This window comes from Cricetulus griseus, chromosome 2 (assembly GCF_003668045.3).
Source record: "Cricetulus griseus strain 17A/GY chromosome 2, alternate assembly CriGri-PICRH-1.0, whole genome shotgun sequence".
In the NCBI taxonomy this organism is placed as follows: domain Eukaryota; kingdom Metazoa; phylum Chordata; class Mammalia; order Rodentia; family Cricetidae; genus Cricetulus; species Cricetulus griseus.
In genome coordinates, this window is record NC_048595.1 from 413388926 (window position 1) to 413412207 (window position 23282).

At 42.2% G+C, this 23282-nt stretch overlaps 1 protein-coding gene across 1 annotated transcript in view; it reads right to left on the minus strand.

Moving 5' to 3' along the window:
* Positions 1-592: 592 nt before the first annotated feature.
* Positions 593-23282, minus strand: part of Mpp4 (membrane palmitoylated protein 4) — a 40722-nt gene continuing 18032 nt past the window's right edge. Inside the window, exons 10-21 of the mRNA XM_027396988.2 lie at positions 22457-22521; positions 19637-19654; positions 18233-18271; positions 16115-16135; positions 12533-12547; positions 10204-10245; positions 8124-8294; positions 6909-6989; positions 4645-4738; positions 3758-3866; positions 2563-2697; positions 593-784 (exon numbers count right to left, since the gene is read on the minus strand). Of these exons, the coding sequence (XP_027252789.1) occupies positions 593-784; positions 2563-2697; positions 3758-3866; positions 4645-4738; positions 6909-6989; positions 8124-8294; positions 10204-10245; positions 12533-12547; positions 16115-16135; positions 18233-18271; positions 19637-19654; positions 22457-22521 (982 nt within the window). The remainder of the gene's footprint in view (positions 785-2562; positions 2698-3757; positions 3867-4644; positions 4739-6908; positions 6990-8123; positions 8295-10203; positions 10246-12532; positions 12548-16114; positions 16136-18232; positions 18272-19636; positions 19655-22456; positions 22522-23282) is intronic.

The following is a 23282-nucleotide window of genomic DNA, read 5'->3' on the forward strand; positions in this document are numbered from 1 at the left end:
TTATAGTTAAAAGAGTAGAATGGAGGAGGGAAGTGTGGATGTGAAGATGAACAGATACGAGGCGCTGGGAATGCCATTCCAAGTGTGGCATCTATGGAAACCAAGGTTGCTCATTTTGGAGTTTGCTCATACACGGGCTTCCAGGATTAGTACATTGTCCTTTACTAATTTGGGCACAGTGTCATAGGTTTCCTTTATAGATATGTGTGTTAACCATTCTTGGTGAGTTGGTCAACTAGGCACTTTTGTAAAAATAAAACAGAAGACACAATATTCTTCAAAGCAAAATACTGTTTCATCCATTAACTATTGTCTGATATATTTAAAAGAGACTTTTAAAAACTAATTCGTACAGACACCATATGAAATCTGTAATTCCCACATGAATACTGTCACATTTAGAGAGTTGGCATTAATTCACATTCCTACCATTAGCTTATATGGGGAAACGACGGGAAAACTTGTGCCAAATGAGTAGCCGTAAAAAAGCTGAAGCACTTTCACAGTTGCAGTTCGAATGGTTCGAATTGCAGCTGCTATTCTGGATCTTTAGGACATAATCTTAGGCCTCCAGTTTTAAACAGGAGACTTGTTAAGACTCAGTGCCAGGAGATATCCATGCTTCTGGTACCCACTGCAGTTCTTCCTGGGCCTTCTGTATGGCAGACAACAGCTGGGCACACGCATCCTGTAAGTTGTCATTCACAATCACATGATCAAAAAACTGACCAAACTGACTCTCCATTTTTTGGGCTAAATCCTCCATCTCTTGTAGGTCTTCATCCTTCAGGAGAGATTGAAAAATATGAATAGCCCTGGCAATAAGACACCAGGTTGTTAACCAGGCTGTGGGGATGCACACCTTTAGTCCCAGCATTTGGGAAGCAGAGACAGACAGATCTCTGAGCTTGAGACCAGCCTGGTCTACAGAGTGAGTTCCAGAACAACCAGGGCTACCCTGAGAAACCCTGTCTTAAAAGAAAGAAAGAAAGAAAGAAAGAAAGAAAGAAAGAAAGAAAGAAAGAAAGAAAGAAAGAAGGAAAGAAGGAAAGAAAGAGAGAAAAAGAGAAAGAAAAAGAAAAAGAAGGAAAGAAAGAGAAAAAGAGAGAAAGAAAAAGGAGAGGGAGGAGGGAGGAAAAGAAAGGGAGAGGGAGAGACATCAGGTTGCTACACAAAGTTATGAGGCTATTTATAAAAACAATTGTATCAAATAAGTGTCCTCTATATTCTTTTTGCCTTTTCTTTTTCTTATTTTGGATTTTTGAGGCAGAGTCTTGCTATATAATCCAGTTTGGCTTTAAACTTGTGATCCTCCTGCCTCAGCCTCCCTCAGTGCTGAGGTTTCAGGTGTGTGCCAGCATGCCCAACAAAAACACAATTTTAAAAGCACCCAAGACCTAGAAACTAGTCTGTCATAACCATGGACTTGTCAAGAAGTCAAACAGGAGAATCATAGTCTCATAGTAATTGAAAAGATATGAAGTTTTCAAGTAAAAAAGTTTATTTCATGACATTATATAGTCAATATATATAATATATATATAATATAATATATAATATAATATATAAATATAGTCAATATAGCCCAGGCGGTGGTGATGCATAACATTATTCCAAGCACTTAGGAGGCAGAGGCAGGCAGATGTCTGTGAGTTCAAGGCCAGACAGAGCTAGTTCCAGGAAGGCCAGAGCTACACAAAGAAGCCCTGTCTCCAAACACACACATACACACACACTGCTAAACTATATACTTAAAGTAGTTCATTTTTAAAAGTTATTTATACATGTATTTACTGTGTGTGTGATATACTCAATACAGCAGTTTAAAAAGTAAAGTAAAATTAATCCAAAAATACAAATATGCTTTTATAAACACCAATTTCTTTGGCTTTGCAAATTGTGGCTTACAGGTCTTTTTGTTAAACTTAGAAAATTAGTATCACAGAATTTATTAAAACTTATCTGTAAATAAAATCTAATAAAAATTGTTGAGTTTTTGTTTTGTTTTGTTTTTAGTTTTTTGTTTACTTTTGGTATTTTTTTATTTTGTTTTTGTTTTTCAAGACAGGGTTTCTCTGGGCAGCCCTGGCAGTCCTGGAACTCTCTTTGTAGACCAGGTTGGCCTTGAACTCAGAAGCTCCCAAGTGCTGGTAAGACTAAAGGCATGTGCCACCACTGTCTGGCTAAAAAGGAAGACTTGTAAAGGTATTACTCATTAAAACCTTTAAAGGATTCTGTGGAAATAAGCAATTTGGTGGAGGAGGCTTGAGATAGGGTTTCTCTGTGGCTTTGGAGGCTGTCCTGGAACTAGCTCTTATAGACCAGGTTGGTCTCGGACTCACAGAGATCCACCTGCCTCTGCCTCCCGAGTGCTGGGACTAAAAGTGTGTGCCACCACCACCTGGCTATGATTTTTATTTTTTAAACAATTTTCTTGAAGTGCTCCCAAGGAGAGGGTCAAATAAAGACAAAAACAATGAAAGGTTCTCAGCCCAGCCCAGCCCACCCATCTTTCTACCTGGCCATAACTGAAAGTAATACCACGATTTGTACTCGATTTACCTTGAATTTCATGTCCACAAAGTAGTCAGTAATAATCTTAGCATTTTTCCGAGACTGTTTCATGTAACTCATGTTAGGTGGCTTGATAAATATGACATAGGGCTTCAGTTCATGGGTTCTAGCCAATTGAATATCCTACACAGCAAAATTAAGTGCACAGTTAAAAGACAGCAAGATAGCTCAGCTGGCAAAAGCACCTACCATGCAAGCCTGCTGAGCCCTTTCTGAACCCTGGAACCCACCGTACAAGATAGAACTGGCTCGTGAAAATTGTCCTCTGGCTTCTACACAGCACATTCAAATACACATTATTATCCACTTTTAGAAAACCGAATGGAAGTCCTAGCTTCCTATAGCCAATATGAGCATAGTTCCTTGTGTCCCCAAGTTCTCCATTGTAAAGTCAAAACAATTTAAAAATAAATGTGGCTCTAGAATCGAGGGTAAGTTAGAATCCTAGCCCTTCCTCTTTCTAGCAAGGACTAGCTATTGCATTATTGAAATAAATCTTACATATGACAAAATGCTGTTTACTGAGAGTAGACTCCATGTATGACCTTATATGACAAAAACAAGGAAAAGTTCAGGAAAGGTCCATTTGCCCCCACTTGCCTTTCCTCTAGCTAGCACCTTGCATTGGACACCACTTCCATTCATCCCCCAATGCCCGATTCAGAAAAGAACAAATCGCTTTTCCCTAATTTTCGTTAAAGTTAGCATATGAAGTACAATCTTAAGTGAATAAAGAAAATGCAAGGAGCAGGAAAACTGGGCCTACACAAATATTGACCATACCTTAGCTCTTTTCACATGTGGTTCAGGCATGTAACACATTTTTGCCAACATTGGGCATTACCTTTTGTATGAAGCAATATCTTCCCCCACAAGAGGTTTCCTTGACAAGTTTGTGATCAGTATCAGAGCAGGAAAGAGTGGGACTTTTTTTTTAATAGCTATCCATTCAGGCTTTGGTTCTGGATGGAGAAGTAAAACTTCCTCTCCAATTAAAAGCAGAATGTTGCCAATTTATATTTCAAGGAACAACCTGGCCCTGACATGTGAGAGGTAGTCTTAGTCTTAAAAATCTAGCTGAATAAAAAGTCTCAATTACAGCCTAGAGCATGTGCATAACATAGATTACATTCCATACATTTGTGACTTTAGGGTGATGGAAAATGCTCTACCACAGACCCACCTGAGGCTCCAAATCCATGACACAGATCTTCCCTTCATCAAGGACAGCATGCACAGCACTCACACTAGTTCCATACAGGTGGCCTTTGTACTCCCCATACTCCAGCATCCTATAATCGTAAGACAAAGGAAACAAGTCTCCACAAGTAAAATATTAGCGGCAGTATTATGAATTGTGTTCGTTAGGTTTTTTTGTTGTTGGTTTTGCCAACTTGACGTAAGCTAGAGTCTCAGGGGGAAAAAGAGAATCTCAGTTGAGTGATGGCTCCCATCAGGTCACCTTTAGGCAAGTTTATGAAGGTGTTTTCTAAATTAATGATTGATGCAAGAGGGCTCAGCCCACTGCAGGTGGTGTCGCTCTGAGCAGGTAGTCCTGGGCTGTATAAGAACGGTAGCTGAGCAAGCTAGGAGGAGCAAGCAAGTAAACAGCATTCCTCCACGGCTTCTCCTTTAGCTCCTGCCTCCACGTTCACATCTTGATTTCCTGTCCAGACTTTCCTCAGCGATTCCCTCTGACATGGATATGTAAGCCAAATAGACCCTTTCCTCCCCAACCTACTTTGGTCATAGCACTAGAAAGCAAACTAGGACACAAATGTGAACTCCAACAGGATGGAATACATGAATTTTGCCAGCACATAAAGAATGAGCGGATATTCAGCAGGAGGAAAAAACTAGAAAACCAAAGACTTAGCTATTTCAAATTCTCTGAGGCTTGCAGCTCAAGTCTGCCCCCTTCCGAACCTGATTACTTGGCTCTAGTACTTCAATGCCTATTCCTCTCTCAACTTTTCAGAAATGAGGGGTTATTGCTGACAGCTTTGGTTAATGCACAAAAATGGACTACTCTCAAACAACCCGAAGGAAGAACTGGCTTCCCGACCATACCTGTGTCCATACATGAGGCTTTCAAATGTTTCCTTTGACACGTAGTGATACTCACGTCCATCCATTTCATAGCTCTTTGGAGAACGGGTGGTATCTACCAGAGAAGAGAATGAAAATTTTCAGAGTCTTCTAAATACTTTCTTTGATTTGATACAAATGTATATTTGGATAGAAATTCCATTTAAAAGCAAATAAATGAGTGCATAATAAACAGATAAGATACTGCAACCAACATGATAAGAATTGGTGATAAAGAGCCGGTAGGTGGTGTCACATGCCTTTGATCCCAGCACTCAGGAGGCAGAGGCAGGTGGATCTCTATGAGTTCGAGACTAGCCTGGTCTACAAAGCTACACAAAGAAACCCTGTCTCAAAAAATGGAAAAAAAAGAATTGGTGATAAAGTGATCACTCCCATGTCAAATTCCACCAACTACAAACTTTTATTGGTTGCTCATAGTGTGGGAAAGATTATATCATAAATATCAGACAGGGGATCACCTGATGTTATTTCAAAACAGGTAATACTGAACTAAATGAGAGGCCTAAAATGCATATATTCTCCCTCCTGGCAATATCAATAACATCTTCTGTTTCAATAATGCACTTGTAGTTACCTTATTTTATCTGTCACACTGCTCTCCAGGTACGTTATGAGCACGGATGAGTAACTACAGCATTTGGAGAGTGAGCCATTTGCTCACATTCATAAGACAAATGCTTCCTCCTAGACTGTTTTTCATCATGCCACATTGTCTCAGGTTTGAAAGAGAGAAAATCCACGGCACTCTGTTGTCTTGGTAATTCATTAATACCAAGTAGGTTTTGGAGACAAAGAAAGGGGAAAATTGGCCAAGTCTGGGTTCAGTTTGATTCTTTGATGTGGCCTCTGAAGGGACCAGACCCTCCCTCAGCCCCCTGTTTTAGCAGCCATGACAGGCTACAGAAAAGACATGTAGGCCTGTGACTCAGCACATGTCACAAAGAAACTCCAGATCCTCTGGCCTCCTGGAGCCTGGGGCCAAAACTGAGCACAAAGAAACTCCTGACCCTTCTCCCCCAAACTCCTAGATACTTGGGTTCCTGGGAACTGTTTGGCCACAAAAGAAACTCCAAAACTCCCCTGTAGTCTCCAGGATACAGTTCTGAAAACTATTGGTATCTATGTACAACAGGCCACCTGCAAGTAACAAGACAAAGCCATAGAAACCGCAGAATGTTCCCTCTGAGCACTACCAATGAGAATTTGGCATGAGTATTTCATGCAAAATATGACTTTGAGAAATTCCCCTAGTTGTTCCCCAAATGTCAGCTAATCAGAAACCAACCCGTACCTACTGAACTAATCCTGTGATTTCTGCCTTTAAAAACCTGGCAGTGTCCCATATTTCCTGGATATTTTGTGTTAAGGATCAGTACTTATCCCTAGCATAGGAATGGATTTTGGGAGCCCATCCCACATGGAGGGATACTCCGTGAGCCTAGACACAAGGGGGTTGGCCTAGGTACTATCCCAAAGAATATGACAGACTTTGAAGACCCCCTATGGAAGCCCCCCCCCAGGGGGCAGGGGAGGAGGGGAGGGAGAGGGACCTGGGATTGACATGTAAAATAATTTTCTTTCTAATAAAAAGAAAAAAATAAAAACCTGGCAGTAGACAGGGAACTCGCTTCCTCTGGTGGCTACTGCGTCAGCCAGCTAGACGAAGTCCCTGTCATGGTTGGATAAAATAATAAAACCTTGCTTTTACAGTTTGGTGGGTCTGTCTCCCTGGTGGTCTCTTTTGGGGATCCTCATGACTTGGGCACAACAGCCTCTTGAATTTAGACTCCTCAGTTTTATCTTGTACATCTGGTACAGAATACACAAGTTCCCCCAAATACGTAAAATGTTTTTATTTATTGTCCATTTATTCAACTAGCACATGCTATGTGCCTACTATATTCCAGGTATTAGTTTGGGTTCTAGAACTCAGGAATAATACACCAGTCTAATTCTGTAGCCTACATTCTATAATGCTTGTTGTCCCATATCCTCTGTTACAACAAATTCCCTACTGAACAGTTTTAAAATGGAAGCCTTGCGTCATGTACTACATGCTAGTAAATCAACATAATTATTAAAACAAATAAAGGTAGAACTATTTAAGGACTTGTCCTTACACTTTTACAACAAAGGTAATATGGCATAGTTAAGTGACATCAGTACATTCAGAGACAAAGTTTTACCAAAACATGAGCCACCAGGAAGAAAGATTAACATACGTGGCACAGCACTTTGGAAACAGCTGGGATTATGCCCAATGAGTTGTCGCCTCAGTTCATTGACTCCAACGCCAGAAGGTCCTAAACACAGACAGTCATAGCAGAGATAATTAGAGGGGGACATACAGGGTTACGTGCTCCAGCCATCCCTCGGTCACTCTGTTGCAAGCACTTGAGAGTCAATGCTGTTTAGGAAAATTCTGCCATAACCCTTCTTATGAACTGCAACAAACCAGAAAGCTCTTGAGAACGTTCCTGGAGACCCGTGAAGTATCTCACATCATGCCAACATTCAGAGGTGGGGTATGAAATCACAGGGACCTGCCAGAAATCCCACTACATTTGATGCTCTGTTCTGAGACTGTCCTGAGCTTGCGTCAGATAATCTGAGACACGGCCCTTCTTCAAATAAAGTCATAGTCAGAATGCAGTAGTGCTGTCCCCACAGATGCTGTAACATTTCTAACAGGTGGTTGAGTGAGCATCCTTGTATCCTGTGGGAGGTGGGACTGGGCCTCAAACCTGCACATTTACGCAGAGCCCACACATAGAACACCACCACACTTGGAATAAGGCTGCTCTACCTGCAAATACAAAGGGTTTTATAATTTCATTTTACAGTCAGTACTACAAGTAATGTAGCTGGGGTAGCTGCCAGGCCCGCTTTGCTCTGCAAGCCGCCCCCCCACCCCCGCTCAATCACAACAATCACAACTCAACAAGCCACACTGGCAGTGAGTTATCTTCTACTGCTTCAGGGAGCCAACTCTGCAGAGATCTTGGTCACAAAACCAGACCACCCAAGCCCTTTAGTGTCAAAGCTACATCCAGAAGATTCAGACACTTTCTAAAGAAAATGGCTAAACATTTCTTAGAGAAATGGAATTGCAGGGTGATTTTCTAATATGGAGTAGTGATGCGGCCTGGGGTAGACCACCTGTGCTTGGAGACCAAATTCTAGACAGATAAAAGTTAACACACGGGTTCTTACACATCACGGCATAGCATGTTCAACTGTAGATCAAAGTATAAGAGGAGCAAAGAAGGCAAAGAAAGCTGGCCTTTGAGAGCTACTTTATAAGCACAACAGGCTTTCATAACGTATCTACATAGGGGTCTGGAAAGAGTTCTACTTTTACTGTTACTGCCAACACAAAACACTAAATCTAGAAGGACAACTCCCTGGGGCTGAGTCGCATGCACGACAGGCCGTACCCACGAGCACTATGAGGCGGTGCTTGTCTGCTGGCTGCCGCTGGTACCTCACCACCTCCTCATAAGGGGCACCTACTGCACTGAAGCAGCTGCAGGAGCAACCCATGTTGGCATGCAGCCGGCTGAAGTGAGACTTCCTGCGGCAGAGGCGCATGCTGCGGCGGAAACCAGCTGAAGTGGGAGGAAATGCACAAACTGTCAGAGGCAGGACAGGACAGGACAGACAGACAGACACCCGCTTTAAGGAGAGTGTGGTGGTGCACACCCTTAACCCCAACACTCCAGAGGCAGAGGCAGGCAGATTTCTGTGAGTTCAGGGCTAGCCTGGTCTACAAAGTGAGTTCCAGGACAGCCACATAGTGATACCTAGTCTCAAACAAACAAACAAACAAACAAAAACAACTAAACAAAATAGAAGAAGCAGATAGTGTATCCTAGGTGCTAGTGATACAGTGACCAAACTAATCCAGGTCATAGTCTCATGAAATTTACAATTCATGGAGGAAGAAACACAAAATAAGAACAATAAAAGCAAGTGAGCCCTCAGAAAAAGGGTTGAGCGGTCAGAGAGTGACAGGTGGTTTATTGGAATCGACAGTTCAGTAACAGGATCTGAAAAGCTGGCAATGAGTGGTTGGCTGAATACATCAGGGCCAAGATGGTATCTGCAGGATAGAACAATTGCCAAAAGATAGAAAACAGGCTGTTCTCCGAAGGTTGAAGGCTTCTGAAGAACTACAGGGCAGCGAGCAACAGGAAGGTGGTGAGAACTGGTGCCGAGGAAGGAGCCAAAGCCAGATCACACAGAGTCTTGATGCTGTGTTGTGTGGTGGCTGATCTATGTTTCTGGAAGATTCCTTAGGTTGCTCTAGAGAGGACACAAACTTTAAAAGGAGAAACATAGCCTCAGGGAGAGCAGTTAGGAGCCTCCTGCAGTAGCTCTGAGGCCAGGGTGGAAACACTGGGCACTCTTATCATTCCCATTTTTCAGATGGATACACTAAGATGTAGACAGCTTGTGTGGTTACATAGGTTAGGTAGGTAGGATCGTCTACAAAGTTAGGACCCCTAATCATTATTGCTGGCTGAATTCTTAGAATCCTTTTCATGCCACAGAACCAAAAGCCTTTTTGGTATTTTCACAGGTCTTTGCAGGTTCTCTCTGAAGGTAAAGCTAGAAACTATATGTGCATCTATAAACACGCAAACACATTTATATCTTGTAGTTATCTATATTGAAATCTATGGGCCTTCACCAGTACCTACTCTATAAATGCTACACTATACAGGACTCACTGCAAACTTTCCCTTTCCTCATTTGCAGCTCCCTTCTCAGCCCTGGCTTTTACTGTTCTCAACATACTCACTTATATCAAGCAACAGCCCTAGGGCTAGGGGGCACCTCGATGGAGGTTGTTGGGTATCAGAGCTGCTGCCTCTATCTCCTGTAGCGCTGAGCACTGTGACAGGCCACCACTGTCCACAGATTCCCTCCTGGCCCTGCTGGGGCTCCTTATTAATAGCCTTTGTGCAGCCACATACTCTGTCCAGCCTTACTTAATGGTGCTGAGGTTGATAATTCTGTAAGCAAGGCACAAAGGCAAGGCCCTTGTGACTTCATGCTCCTCCAATGATCCCAAAGTGCACCTAGGCTTGGGGCCAACATTCTAGATTTTAGACTGCAGCTCTGTCTCTCTTCCCTGTCTTGTGAAAAGGGGGGTCAGGGTGGTTTTAATCGGGGATTCCTGTTCTTTTAGAGAAGTGACAGAGTCTAGAAACGTGGACATAAAAGATGGCTTTAGTAGCCATGAGACTGATCTCTTTACAGTAACAGGTTATAGAACAGTCTGGGGAAAAAAAATGAGCAGATGTATGTTTGACAATTAAAAGATATGCAGTGAATTTAGATAAATAACGAGTAATCAATAGATCAGATTGTTAGTGAGGAAAAGCAGACAGAGGGAAGTCAGAACAAGAAACAGCTTAGAGAAATTGCTCAGCAAAGGCTTTCAGGAAGGCGTCCGGATAGGGAATAGCACTTACAAGAGCAAACACACACCTCTTATCAGCTGTCACCTACCGATATAGAACTTCTGTCCATTGCCAACAAACTCCTCTTTAGCTGGAACACAGAGAATGGAGAGTATGTGAGGATATAGAGAGTAACACAACAAGCAAATGCATGGCCCTGTCTTCCAGTTTCAGCGATGCTTTCTGTGGGTGGCAGGCCAGCTGGCTTCACCCTTGGGCAGCGTGCTAGGGAGGGCTCTCTGCGCTTTCCATCCCACTGCTCTTATGCACTCTCTTTAGCATTGCATTTTTAGGATTTGCCTATAATGACTGAGACTAGAAAGCTATTTTAGGCTTGATTAAAGTTGTAAGACAGAAACTGGACACAGTACACACCTATAATCCCAACACTCAGGAGGCTAAAACAGGAGGACCACAATTTTGTATCAAACTTGAGCCTTATATTGAGAACTTGTCTTAAAAAAACAAAAACCAACATATTGAGTTAGAGTAAAAACATAAATGCTGGTTATTACATTTTCAAATGTCCTATAAAAGCTGATATTACAAAAAAAAAAAAAAACAACCCAACAAGCTGGCTTTAGCATTCACTTGAAGATAGTGGTCTTGTGGGCCCTATAATAATGCTGTTGTGGCAGTTTTGATGAAAATAACCAGCATAGGCCCATAAGGAATGGTCCTATTGGGAGGTGTGGCCTTGTTGGCATAGGTGTGGCCCTATTGGAGGAAGTGTGTCGCTGGGGGTGGGCTTTGAGGTTTCAAATGCTTGAGCCCAGCCCAGAGTCTCTTTCTTCCAGCTAATCCAGAAGTAGAACTCTCGGCTACCTCTCCAGCACCATGTCTGCCTGAATGCTGCCATGCTTTCCCACCATGACAAAAATGGACTAAACTCTGAAACTGTAAGCCAGCCCCAATTACATGTTTTCTTTACAAGAGTAGCTTGGTCATGGTGTCTCTTCACAACACTAGAAACCTCAACTAAGACAGCTATGATAGACAGTTTAAATTGCCAGTGTGAGACAATCTAGAGTCACCCGGAAAGACAACTCAGTAAGGAACTGTCAAGATCATTCAGGCCTATGGGCACATCTGTGGGGGATGGTCTTCATTACATTAACTGAGGTGAGGAAACCCACCCATTTGGGCCAACACTACTCCCTGGGTTTGGGTCCCAGACTATATAGGAATGGAGAAAGTGATCTGAGGACATGAATGTATGTTCTCTCTGTTCTTGACTGTGGATGTGACTAGCTGCTTTAAGTTCCTGCCTTAACTTCCCCACAATGATACACTGCATTGTAGACATGTAAGCCGAACAGCCCCTTTCTCCCTGAAGTTGCTTCTGTCAGGAGATTTTCTCATAGAAACAGGGAGTGAAACTAGGACAAAGGTTTTACTGGATTTTGATTGCCTCCTGTAGAAAGTGGTTTGTTCATTCTATAAAAAAGTCAGCACTTGCTCTATGATGGCCAGGAATACTCAAGACAAAGGAGGAGAGGGTGCCCAATCCCCTCAGCCTCTAGGGCTGACTCAGGCTCCTGTTTCTGCTTCTACTTGGAACTAAAAAATAATCAGTTTTGAGTTATTTTTACTTAAACCCCTTGCAATTTAAACAGATCTGTTTTGATTATTGATATAATAAATAACAAGCATTTGTTCACAGGATGAACTCACATATACAACCTTCTTTCTTTAACCTTCTTTTTACAAATTGTTTTGTTTGTTCTGACAAGGCCTCTGAGTAGTCTAGGCTGGCATCAAATTTGCTATGTAGCTGAAGGTGACCTTGAACTCATGACCCTTCTGCTGCTGCCTAAGTGCTAAAATTATAGGTATATGCTACTATCCCTGGTTTGAAGAAAGCATTTTAAAATACAAAGGAAACACTAGGGGCTGGAGAAAGGGCTCCATGGGTAACTGAGCCTGCTACTCATCAAAGGACTTGTGTTTGGTTCTGCACCTATGTTGGTGGTTCACAACCACCTGTAACTCTAGCTCCAAGGGATCTAATGCCCTCTTCTGGCCTCCACAAGCACCCATGTATACACAGCGTAAGCTCACAAAAGCACATGCACGTAAATAAAAATTAAAATAAATCTGAATAAAAAGGAAAATAGCTGTATTAATCCCATTTCCTAGTGATGAGTCACATTTTTCTACATTATGTAAATATGTTCACAAGGAAATCTCACTAACATATAGATTCATAAAGCTTAATCGCCTTCATTACTCATTTAAAATGTTTTCCATGAAACCAGAGAGTTATTGATCTGGCCTTTAAAAGACATCTCTTGGAAATTATGCTACCACCTTATGGCAGTGAAAAACCTTGAGTGTAGCACTGCATGGTATAGATGCAGGAGACAAGGAACACTTACCTTCTGCAAGTTCCTCTGGATATTAGAGCAAGTACAGAAAGAGACGTGAAAAATTAATCTTTGCAAAGATCGAGTTAACCATTAAATAAATATGAATGACCCAGCAGGAAAGCCATGTCACCCACAGCAAAAGCTATAACTTGGCAAGGCAGATGAAAACCACACAGTTGGGACTCAGAAACTTATTTGATCTGACTGTACTGTTGCGTGACAGTCACTTGTCCTGCAAGTTGAGTGTCAAGATTGTCCCTGAAGGTGTTGTTTATCCATGGAGACTACTGATTGGCACAAAACTGTACTTGAAAGAAAATATACCAAGGCAATGGCTTTGAGCCTTCTTTCTACTCTCCCACAGCCGCATTGGCACATTCCTGGTAAGGGTGTTGGTTAGGTGGATGGGCAGACTCTATAGCAGCTTGATGTCATCCTTCCTCCACCCTGGCTGGCCTAACACACACACACTTTCTTTTCCAGCTGGGAAGACTTAGGCAGCAGGGTGGGGGTGCTGTCTGAACACAAAGCAAATTATTTGGGTATTTTTGTTTGTTGTTATCTAGACATATTCAAGTGGCTGGATTTTCTGTTGCTGTTGTTACATGGTTTTTCTAGTTAAGTAGACTGCATCACTGCCTCCTGGAGAAGTTCAAGAAGGTCATATTACATTTCACTCAGAGGCAGAGACGGAAACTGGAGAGCCGGAACTAGGCACGGAGTTGTCCAAAAAATAGGAGTGTCACCGACTGCCAAGGGTGATCTACTTAGACAAAACGCCAGCTGGGCACTAACGATCCCTTCATTGAGCTCTTGAGAGAGCTGAATTTAAAAAGCACTCTTGGGAGCTTTGGGTTAGTTGCACACTTCCCTTGGTAGTACAGGTAGCAGTTGGCTACCCCGTGAATGATGTCACAACCTCAACACAAGCTAATACTGATGTATATAGTGCTTACTGTATGCTTGGCTCTGTTCTGAATGCCCTACTAATGAAGAGTGTGGCTCATTTTAGAGATTCGGAATCTGAAGGTCAAAGAGGTGGAGGGCCATAGAGGCCACAGTCATATTGGATCATGTGGCTCCAGTTTATAGTGTGCCCACTCCACAACACCCCCTTTCCTTCCCCAGATACTTCCCCAGATCTCTGGGTCTCAGGTACAGCTTTGGAGGGCAGAGCATTTTCCAGAAAAAAAAATGATGAGATGACCAGAACAAAGAAGGATGAATATAATCTAAAAATATTAGAATGAAGCCAACCACAAACTCTAGGTCAAGTACAGAAAGTTAAATTATCCATAATGAGCCAACTAGCTGATGGAAAACAGACATTTAGAAAAGATAAAAAAATGTAGGTGGTAAATAAATAAGTGGTTCACAACTTCATCTGTCTTCATGCTATATTTAATTATGAATACTTATAGGGACCTCTCTATTCTTTTTTTAAAAAATGATATATATTAGTGCTTGCCTGAATGTATGCATATGTACCATGTGCATGCTTATTGCATGTGAAAGCCAGAAGAAGGCATTAGATCTCCTGGAACTGGAATTACAGATATTTAGTAGGTGATGGGAATTGAACTCAGGTCTTTTGCAAGAGCAGCCAGTGCTCTTAACCACTCAGCCATCTCTCTGACCCCAGATCTCTCGATGTGCAGGAAATGAATTCATAGGAGAAATAATCTATCACACATTTAATTTTAAAAGATGGATACAATGTCCTAACTCTATTGTCAAGGAAAGTATTAAACAAAGCCATTCATATTTGAGAAGTATACATATCAAAATATAATTTTTTAAAGATTTATTTATTATGTATACCATGTTTTGCCTGCATGTATGCCTGTATACCAGAAGAAGGCACCAGACCTCATTATACAAGGTTGTGAGCCACCATGTGTTTGCTGGGAATTAAACTCAGGACCTCAGGAAGAACAGCCAGTGCTCTTAACTTCTGAGCCATCTCTCCAGCCAAAATATAAGTTTTTAGGCATGTTTTTTCCAGAATATTGAAGAAACTATAGAGACTGATATCTACTTCACATGGTGAAGCACTGGCTTTAAAAGCAGTGAGAGGACCACTGGACATTCCCTATAGAAGTATGGAAGAGAAAAGAGCAAAGGGACAGGTGGACTTTCAAGTGTCCTGTTCAGTGATGACAGACTAGTTTATGTATCCATGATAAAAGGGTGGAACTGCCTCAGGTAAAGCAGAGGCAGTACATCAAAAAACTTAGAGACTGATGAAACAGGAAAGCTGGGAATTGAGTGAGTAGCACACCCAGACAGGTTGCCCATTTAAACACAGAAACCATGCTGTAGGATCTATTCTGCTACTAATGGAGTCAATGGTAATTTGAAGAATAGACAATGGGAAGTGCCTTAATTATTGTAAGTAATGTATTAACAAGAAAAGAAAGCTTATTCTTCAGAAACGCTGGACTTCCCATCTCTTTTGCTGTCCATGTGGAAAAGAGTGTGAAAACAAAAGCTTCAGTAACTACAAGGCAATGTCTTTATTCTAAGTGTCTTCCACCAGAGTGACTGCCTTCACTGTGTGAGTCTGTGTTTGAGAGAGTGACTGTTAGTGAGTGTGTGTGTGTGTGTGTGTGTGTGTGTGTGTGTGTGTGTGTATGTGTGTGTGTGTATGTGAGAGTGAGTGTGTGTGTGTGTGTGAGTATGCGTGAGTGTGAGTGTGTGTGAGTGAGTGTGTATGTGTATATGTGTGAGTGTGTGTGTGTGTGTGTGTGCGTGCAGGCACACATTCTTGAGAGGGAGTGTGCATGCCACAGTCACATGTGGCAGTATGAGCACAACCCATGGAAGGCCCTCACCTTCCACCCTGTTTGAAACGGTCCCTTTCAGTCCTCCACTGTCTTGTCAGACTAGCTGGCCGGCAAGCTTCCAGTGATTCCCTTGTCACTGCCTCACACTGCAGCACTCTGATCACAGATGCACACCACTGTGCCTGACTTTACATGAGCTACAAGGATTCAAACCTAGGTCCTCATGCTTATGTGGTGAGTGCTTCATCCATGGAGCCATCTCCCCCTCCTTCCATGCATCAGGTTACAAAAGCTTACATCACTATCATGTGTTAAAGAGATGCTTATTTGTAACTGCAGTTGTTGTTGTCCAGTAGGAACACATGAGGGTCCAGAGACAACCCTTCATAGTGCAGGTTGGTTGCATACACTTCAGGACACTAGCATTCCTCATCTTACCAGTTAGAGGATGCTACTACTCTCAATGTATGCAACCACCAAACAGTGCCCCACAGAAATCTAGCTGCACCCCCATCCTCAGTACAGCTCTGGTCCTATGAGAAGCAACTGGCTAAGTGAAAATGATAGTATCTCGTATATAAACATAGTTTCAGTTCATATATGAAGCCTGAAATGCATTATGCATAGTAGTAATAAAAAGCTACTGTAGTAAGGCAAATGAACCTATTATCATCTCATGTGGTTTAATAATTTTATGCCTCATTTAAGTAGTTACTGTGTTATATCCCTAAATACCTTTAAATTATACCAAAACATGGAATATATACATTTACAAGTTAGTACTAAATATGCATTTTTAACTTACCAGATTCAAAAGTTTCTTCATCTGTGGTTTTCAGTGGAGGTGAAAAGCAAAATTATCATTACATGTCTGTCCTCACCAAGTCTACATTTTAGCAGTGTAAGTCTGGTCCATGCTTTGCCAATACAATACTGTCTTTAAAATGTTTTTATTAGATCAAAATCAAGATATATGGCATACATATGTCTTAAATGAGATAGATGGTATTCAATAGTTGGGCTACGACAACCAAGAGGGATGCAGCACTAAATAGAAATAAAATAATGTGAGAGAAAAAAATAATTTAAAACATAGAACACCATAGGAACCTCCTCCAGACCACAGGATGGCACAGAGGGCTGCTCCAGGGGTCATCAGTGTGGGATGTGTTTGGCCTCTGCGGAGTCAAAGTTTCCCAGGCAGAGGATATAGGAAGGAGAATGAATTAATGAATGGCTGGCGTGAGTAGCATTGTTCAAGTGATTGAGACAGATGAGATAATTCAACCCTCAATAGTTGAAACAACTTTTGTTATCCTCATAAACTTATCTATTTAGTACTATAGGTGAGAGAGGATACACACACACACACACACACACACAAAGAGAGAGAGAGAGAGAGAGACTGAGAGAGGGAGGGAAGGAGGGAGAGAGGGAGGGAGGGAGAGAGGGAGGGAGAGAGAGAGAGCACTGTTAAGCACTGTCAAAGGGTGTGTGTGTGTGTGTGTGTGTGTGTGTGTGTGTGTGTGTGTGTGTGTTTGGGGGAAAGGTAGTGGGAAGGCAGGGAAAAGAACACACATCATTGCTTTTGTCTGCAAAGAGTATGTTTGGAGGACACTACAGGCAACTGAGGTTTCACAAGATGGCTCAGCAGGTAAAATAACTTGCTTGCACAAGCATGGCAATCTTGGTTTGAACCTTGGAACCCCGTTAAAGGTTAAAGGAAAGAACTAACTCCAAAAGCTGTCTTTTGGCCCCTACACACACCAGCACCACTCATCATCGCCATCATCATCATCATCATCATCGCCATCATCATCGTCACCATCATTATCATCATCATCATCATTATCATCATCATCATCATCATTATCATCATCATCATCGCCATCATCATCATTGCCATCATCATCATTGCCATCATCATCATAGCCATCATCATCATCATCATTATCATCGCCATCATCATCATTATCATCATCATCATCGCCATCATCGCCATCATCACCATCATTTTCAAAGGGGGAATCGAACAGGAAAACACACAGAGAGGAACTTCTAACTGAATATGCTGTTGTGAATTTTGAGCTATGTCAATATATTAATAATAGAATTTTAATTTAAACTGTAGAAAGGAAATGAGTAGTACTTCAAGTTTTAAAGAAAGATTATGGTTCCTGTTTTTTTTTAAGTGTCCACATTATAAATGAAATCTTTCAAAACATTTCTTTATTACTAAATAGAATAGCCCATAACATCAATACAAAGTCACCCAGTAGAGCGGGACATGGTGGCTCACACTTGTAATCTGTGCACTCAGGAGGCTGAGTCACGAGGATAGCTGAGCATTAGAAGCCAGTCTAGACGAGGCAGTGAGTACCAGGCCAGCCTGAGACAGAGTCAGAGCCTGTCTCAGAAGGACAAACAAGCCCACCTGTCAGACCAATGCCTCTCCAGCTGGTTTCCTCATAAAACCTAGTGGCTCAAGAGCCAGTCCTAGCACCACTGTTAAATTTGAGAAAAAACTTTTCAGAATTTACCAAACACGTCAAGAACAGAAATAGAACCCATTACTATCTGCCCAGACTAAAATAATTAAATGTAATAGCAAGAATCTATATTGCATTTTAAATATTTGGTATCACACTCTTCAATTATTCCACACGGAGCATGGGTGTTTCCTGTTATTCCACCACCTCACTGGTTATCTCTGAGATAATTTCCAAGATGGAATCCTGGAGACAGCCCAGCTTTGCTTCTCCTTCTAAGTGTAGAGCCACAATAAAAGCACATGGGTGGGTTCATTTTACACATGTCTTCCAGAGGAAAGGACTGTGGCCCCCTGACACCTCTGCTTCTGGTCATCTAGAGCTGAAGTTCTTCCCCTTTTTTTCCTGTGGTGACTCAATTAGGGGAATGTTACCTGCTTCCACACACTTCTCATCAATCTTCATGTTATCTTCTACAAAAGAGCATAGACAGGGGACTCAGATGTGCCCACATTAAAAACAAAAATCTTACTGAGGCCATGTCAACCAAACACAGACCACCCTTCAGTATTACCCTTAGAACTACTGCTCTATTGAAAAGATAAAACAAATTCTACTGTATGGGGCGGAGGGGGGGGATACATGTTGTGAACAACGGAACCTAAAACACTACAACTTAAGCAGCGTTGGCTGTGCTCATTGTGCCAGATGAAGTGTGCAGCCTGCTAGAAAAGGCATCAGCAGCAATGCCCATTGGTGGATCCTGACTGTTACAGTGCCGACTGGCCAGGAAGTGGCCCACTGGTGCAATAGCAGCACACTTGTTTGGGGCTAGTTAATTACTCTCTGATTGAATCTGAAGCCTGTTCTGTGGAAAGAAATGCAAAACTGATATTGACAAACTGGAGCAAAACCATCTATGGCTTGGATGTCATAGGCCCTAGGGCATAATTTTCTATTGATATATGGCCAAACTGCCTTCTAAATATTTATATTTGTACCCTAAGACCAGCGCTGTTATCCATCTTAGCCAGAAAAACTTCTTGAAGTAGAAACACTACAGAGTCTCATCCCTGGTCAAAAGGCAAAAGCTACTTCCCTCATTGCAGCTGAAAAGGAGAGGGACAGAAACAGAAACATGCAGAGAGTAAAGAGAGAGACAGACAGAGACAGTGAGACAGGGACACACAGAGAGCAATGAGAGAGACAGAGATACAGAGAGTAACAAGAAAAACAGAGACACAGAGACATACAGAAAGTGACAAGAAAAACAGACACAGAGAGACAGAGACACACAGAGAGCAACAAGAGAGACAGGAAGACACACAGAGAGCAACGATAGAGAGGAGAGAGAAAGGAGAGGGAATCAACAAGCAGATGTTTGAACAAGAACAAATGGAAAGGTAATTTCCAAAGGTTCCATTTAACGGCCAACATGGGCATCCAGGTGGAAGCTTGAGCCTCTAGATGACCTGTTTTCAACTTCAGACAGCCATTAATTATCTTTTTCTGAGCCTCAATTTTTCATACATAGGATGAGAATAACAATAATCTCCTTACAATGTCATGAAGTTTGTATAAAGCAGTGTAAACAAAACCCTACTGGACTTAACTCCCAGTGAGCTTACACTGCACTCTGTTAGACTCCAGGGCTATAACATGATGTCCCCCTCCTTGATCTCTCAGATCGGGATAATTACCTTTCTTGTGCTAACTCACTACCAGATATGCAGGGAAATCTTCTCATAGCTGAGGGGAGTGGAAATGAATTTGGAAGGCTAGAGGAAATTCCTAGGAGTATTTGGAGATAAATGTATTTTCCTGAATCTGTTTCTTACCTTCTTCCATAGAAAATGCTGGAAACAGGGAGAAAAAGGAATAGTGGTTCACATTCTTGCATTTTTTCAGATTAATTTACCATAAGAAAAGCAAAGCACCAACACTGCAATTAGTATTCTGGGATTCATGGAGTTAGGACAGCATTTTGTAGGAACTCAATTCTAGGGTTGAAGGAAGGAAAAGAGTGGGGGAGGAGAGGGAGGGAGGGCATGAAACAGGGGTGAGAATAAATGTATTACAGTAAACAACTTTTTACTAATCATCTTAATCTAACATAGGAACAAAATTTTCAAAAACTTGGTTAATTAAGTGGCTTATTCCTCTTAACTAGTAACCTGTGCATGACACATGTTTCTACATGGTAAGATTTAAACAGAACAGAGAGAAAAAAAAGAACATTTACCACAGCATCATTAATAACAGCTAAAAGAAATGACCTAGTAGTTTGGGGGCATGATGCCACTCCATCAGAAACATTCCCTAAGAAATGTTATCCTGTAAGTCAACGGCTCTAGCCTGAGGTTCCCAGACTCAGGGCTGGGCGCCAACACTAACATGGTCAGGCAAACAACTTTCTTTTTTTATTTTTTATTTTTTTTATTTTTGGTTTTTCAAGACAGGGTTTCTCTGTATTGGTTTGGAGGTAGTTCTAGAACTCACTCTGTAGACCAGGCTGGCCTCAGACTCATAGAGATCTGCCTGCCTCTACCTCCCGAGTGCTGGGATTAAAGGCGTGAGCCACCAATGCCCAGCACAACTTTCTATCTGGACTTCTAAAATCATAATGTAACTCACACAGAGCACACAGGCAGATTTCATGTCAACCTCTGGTCATGCTAGTTATCAGATACTGACTAGAAACCAATAGCATCTCCATGAACCCTTGATGAATGAAACAGGAGAGTGAACTAGATTCTTTTAATCTATAGCAGTAAAGTTGTTTTTTTTTTTCAAAATAAAATGAAACATCACAAGGAAGATTATGACGTGAAAATGCTTCTGGAGAAAAAGAGAAGAAAACATGGTGTTAGAGCTATTGCGGTAGCATGGAGACACGTGTCTGTGACTGCAGATGCAGGTCTGTAACTGAGGGAGAAGTTAACACAGTGTCAGGGAGAAGGAAGGCACTGCATGGACGTTTGCTCTGTGAGTTGAGCTGGTGCACACTTGTAATACAACACTTGGGAGGTGGAGGCATGAGGATCGGGAGTAAAGTCATCCTCAGCCACATAGTCAGTTCTAGGCCAGCCTGGACTGCATGAGACACTGTCAAAAAAATTCATAGTCATTATATTTTCCAAAATATAATGAAGGGAAATTGAAATTTCCCAAACAAAATTGAAGGGAAACATAACTTTTGGCTGGAAAAACTGGGAAATAATAAACAGGAAGGCATGCCATTTGCAAATCAGTGATACTGGGTGTTGCTGTCCATGATCTATGTTGAGTCTCCTCTCTGTCCTTTCTGTCTCCATCTCTCCCCTGCCTTAACACCCATAGGGCTGCCAGAGGGCCATTCCTGAAGGTACCGCTCAGCAGACTCCAGTTTGCTTCTGTTGTCTGTCAACCTACCTTGGTCACTGTCTCCCACTGCCAGCAGCTTTATTAAGAAGGCCTTAAGTAGTTTGCAAGCACTTATGCCAAGATTCCTTCCTGACCCCTCTCTTCCTACCATGTGAAGAGCCCTGCAGAATGATCGCACTGAATTTCTTAAGTGATGACTCAGTCTCACAGTTAATCAAAAAGGCCAGAACTGGGGCTGGGGACATTACTTAGTGGGAGAGTGCTTACATAGTGTGCATCAAGTCCTAAATCCAATCTACAGTACAAAAAACGATAAGGAATGGGTTGGAGAGATGGCTCGGTAGTTAAAGACACTGGCTGCTCTTTCAGAGGTTCCCAGCACCCATATAGAGGCTAACAACTATCTGTAATTCCAGTCCCAAGGATTCTGATACTCTCTTCTGGGGTGCTGGACGCATGTGGTACACAGACATTCGTGCAAGCAACACCTTCCCCAACATACAAAATAACTATAAGAAAATAAATCTTAATATTAAAAAAGGAAAGACACAAAGGCAGTTTGCACAATAGCACAGACACAGGTATGTTTCCAGGTATGACACTCACATAGTTGAAGGTTCCCTTAAAGGACTTGAAGTTGGGGAGGGGAGGTAATTTAAGCAGGGACTGTGTCTGGCTTGTGCTGGTTGTTTTTTGTTTGTTTGTTTGTTTTGTTTTGTTTTTGTTTTTGTTTTTTGTCAACTCGACATAAACCTAAGCATATCTGGGAAGAGGAACTCTTGATTGAGAGAATGCCTGCATCATATTGGCAAATCTGCTGGGGTATCATCTTGATGAATATTTGATGTGGGAGGGCCCAGCTTACTGTGGGTGGTGCCATCTCTCTGCTGTGGTCCTGCATTGTATAAGAAAGCAGGCTGAGCCAGCCATGAGGAGCTAACCAGTACACCGTGTTCCTCCAGGTTCAGTACCTGCCTCCAGGTTCCTATCTGACTTCCTTTGATGATGGACTATGATGTGGAGGTAATAAGCAAAGTAAACTTTATCTCACCAAGTTGCTTTTTGGTCATGGTGTTTATCACAGAAATAAAAATGCTAAGAGTCCTTTTCATCAACTGAACGCTAATGGAATGAAAGCCTATGGTGTTTGTTGGATTTCCGATGGCTAGTTGTGGGGAAGATTATCTTGGGACCCCCTCTCTCAGGCAGACAGCTAGCATGAGATAAGGAGCAGCCTTCTTGGGTGTGCATGCTGAGTTGGAGGTCTCTGCACACACTCATATACGCACATTTACATCGGGTGGATTTGAGGCAGGTGTGAGGTTGGTACGGCTGAGACCACCAGAATTCCCGCTGCTTCCTAGGCAGAAAGAAAGCAAAGACTGGCTGACTTTATAGTGCAGGTTCTCTTGGGGCCGTGGCATTGGGCATGTATTTCAGAAGACACAGAAAGATGTCATCTGGCTCCAGCACACTATTCCATTGAGCCTGGGACAGCAGCTGTACCGGATTCCCACCAATGTTTCCAGAACACCCTTCCTTTCCTTTAAGAGTCCCCCACTTGGAACGTCATTCCCCATTCTTTCTGGCTGCTCCCAGGCTCTCCACACTAGTTGTAATTTTGGATGGTTTTAGGCAGGCAAATGTCCCTTCTAACACCTGGACCGCTTGGGTCCTTTATCCTTTATCCAGCAGCCTTTGGCTCATCCTACCTGTGCCATTAGCTCCCACTGCCATGCCCTGAGGCCATGCAGTGCCAATAGCTGCCAACTTTCCAGGACTTCAATTTCTCACACCTCTCATTCTTACCAACACCTCCACCATCACAATCTCAATAATCTTACTTCATGACCCAATCAACTCCTAAAGGCCTTGCCTTTTAGTACTATTTCACCACACGAATGGCAGATCAGGTCAACATATTCAGACCATAGAAATGTTTAAGTTTAATTTAGTCTCACAAGTGCTTTTCTATCCCTTCTAGCTGATACAACTATTCTGGTCCCCTTAGTGTTTAAGAAGCTCAAAGCATATCTGTAAGTTGACATTTTGGTTTATAAACTTTGGTGTCTATGTTCTTCCATCTCCTTGTGTCTTTGCCACATATTCAGGAACTTGATG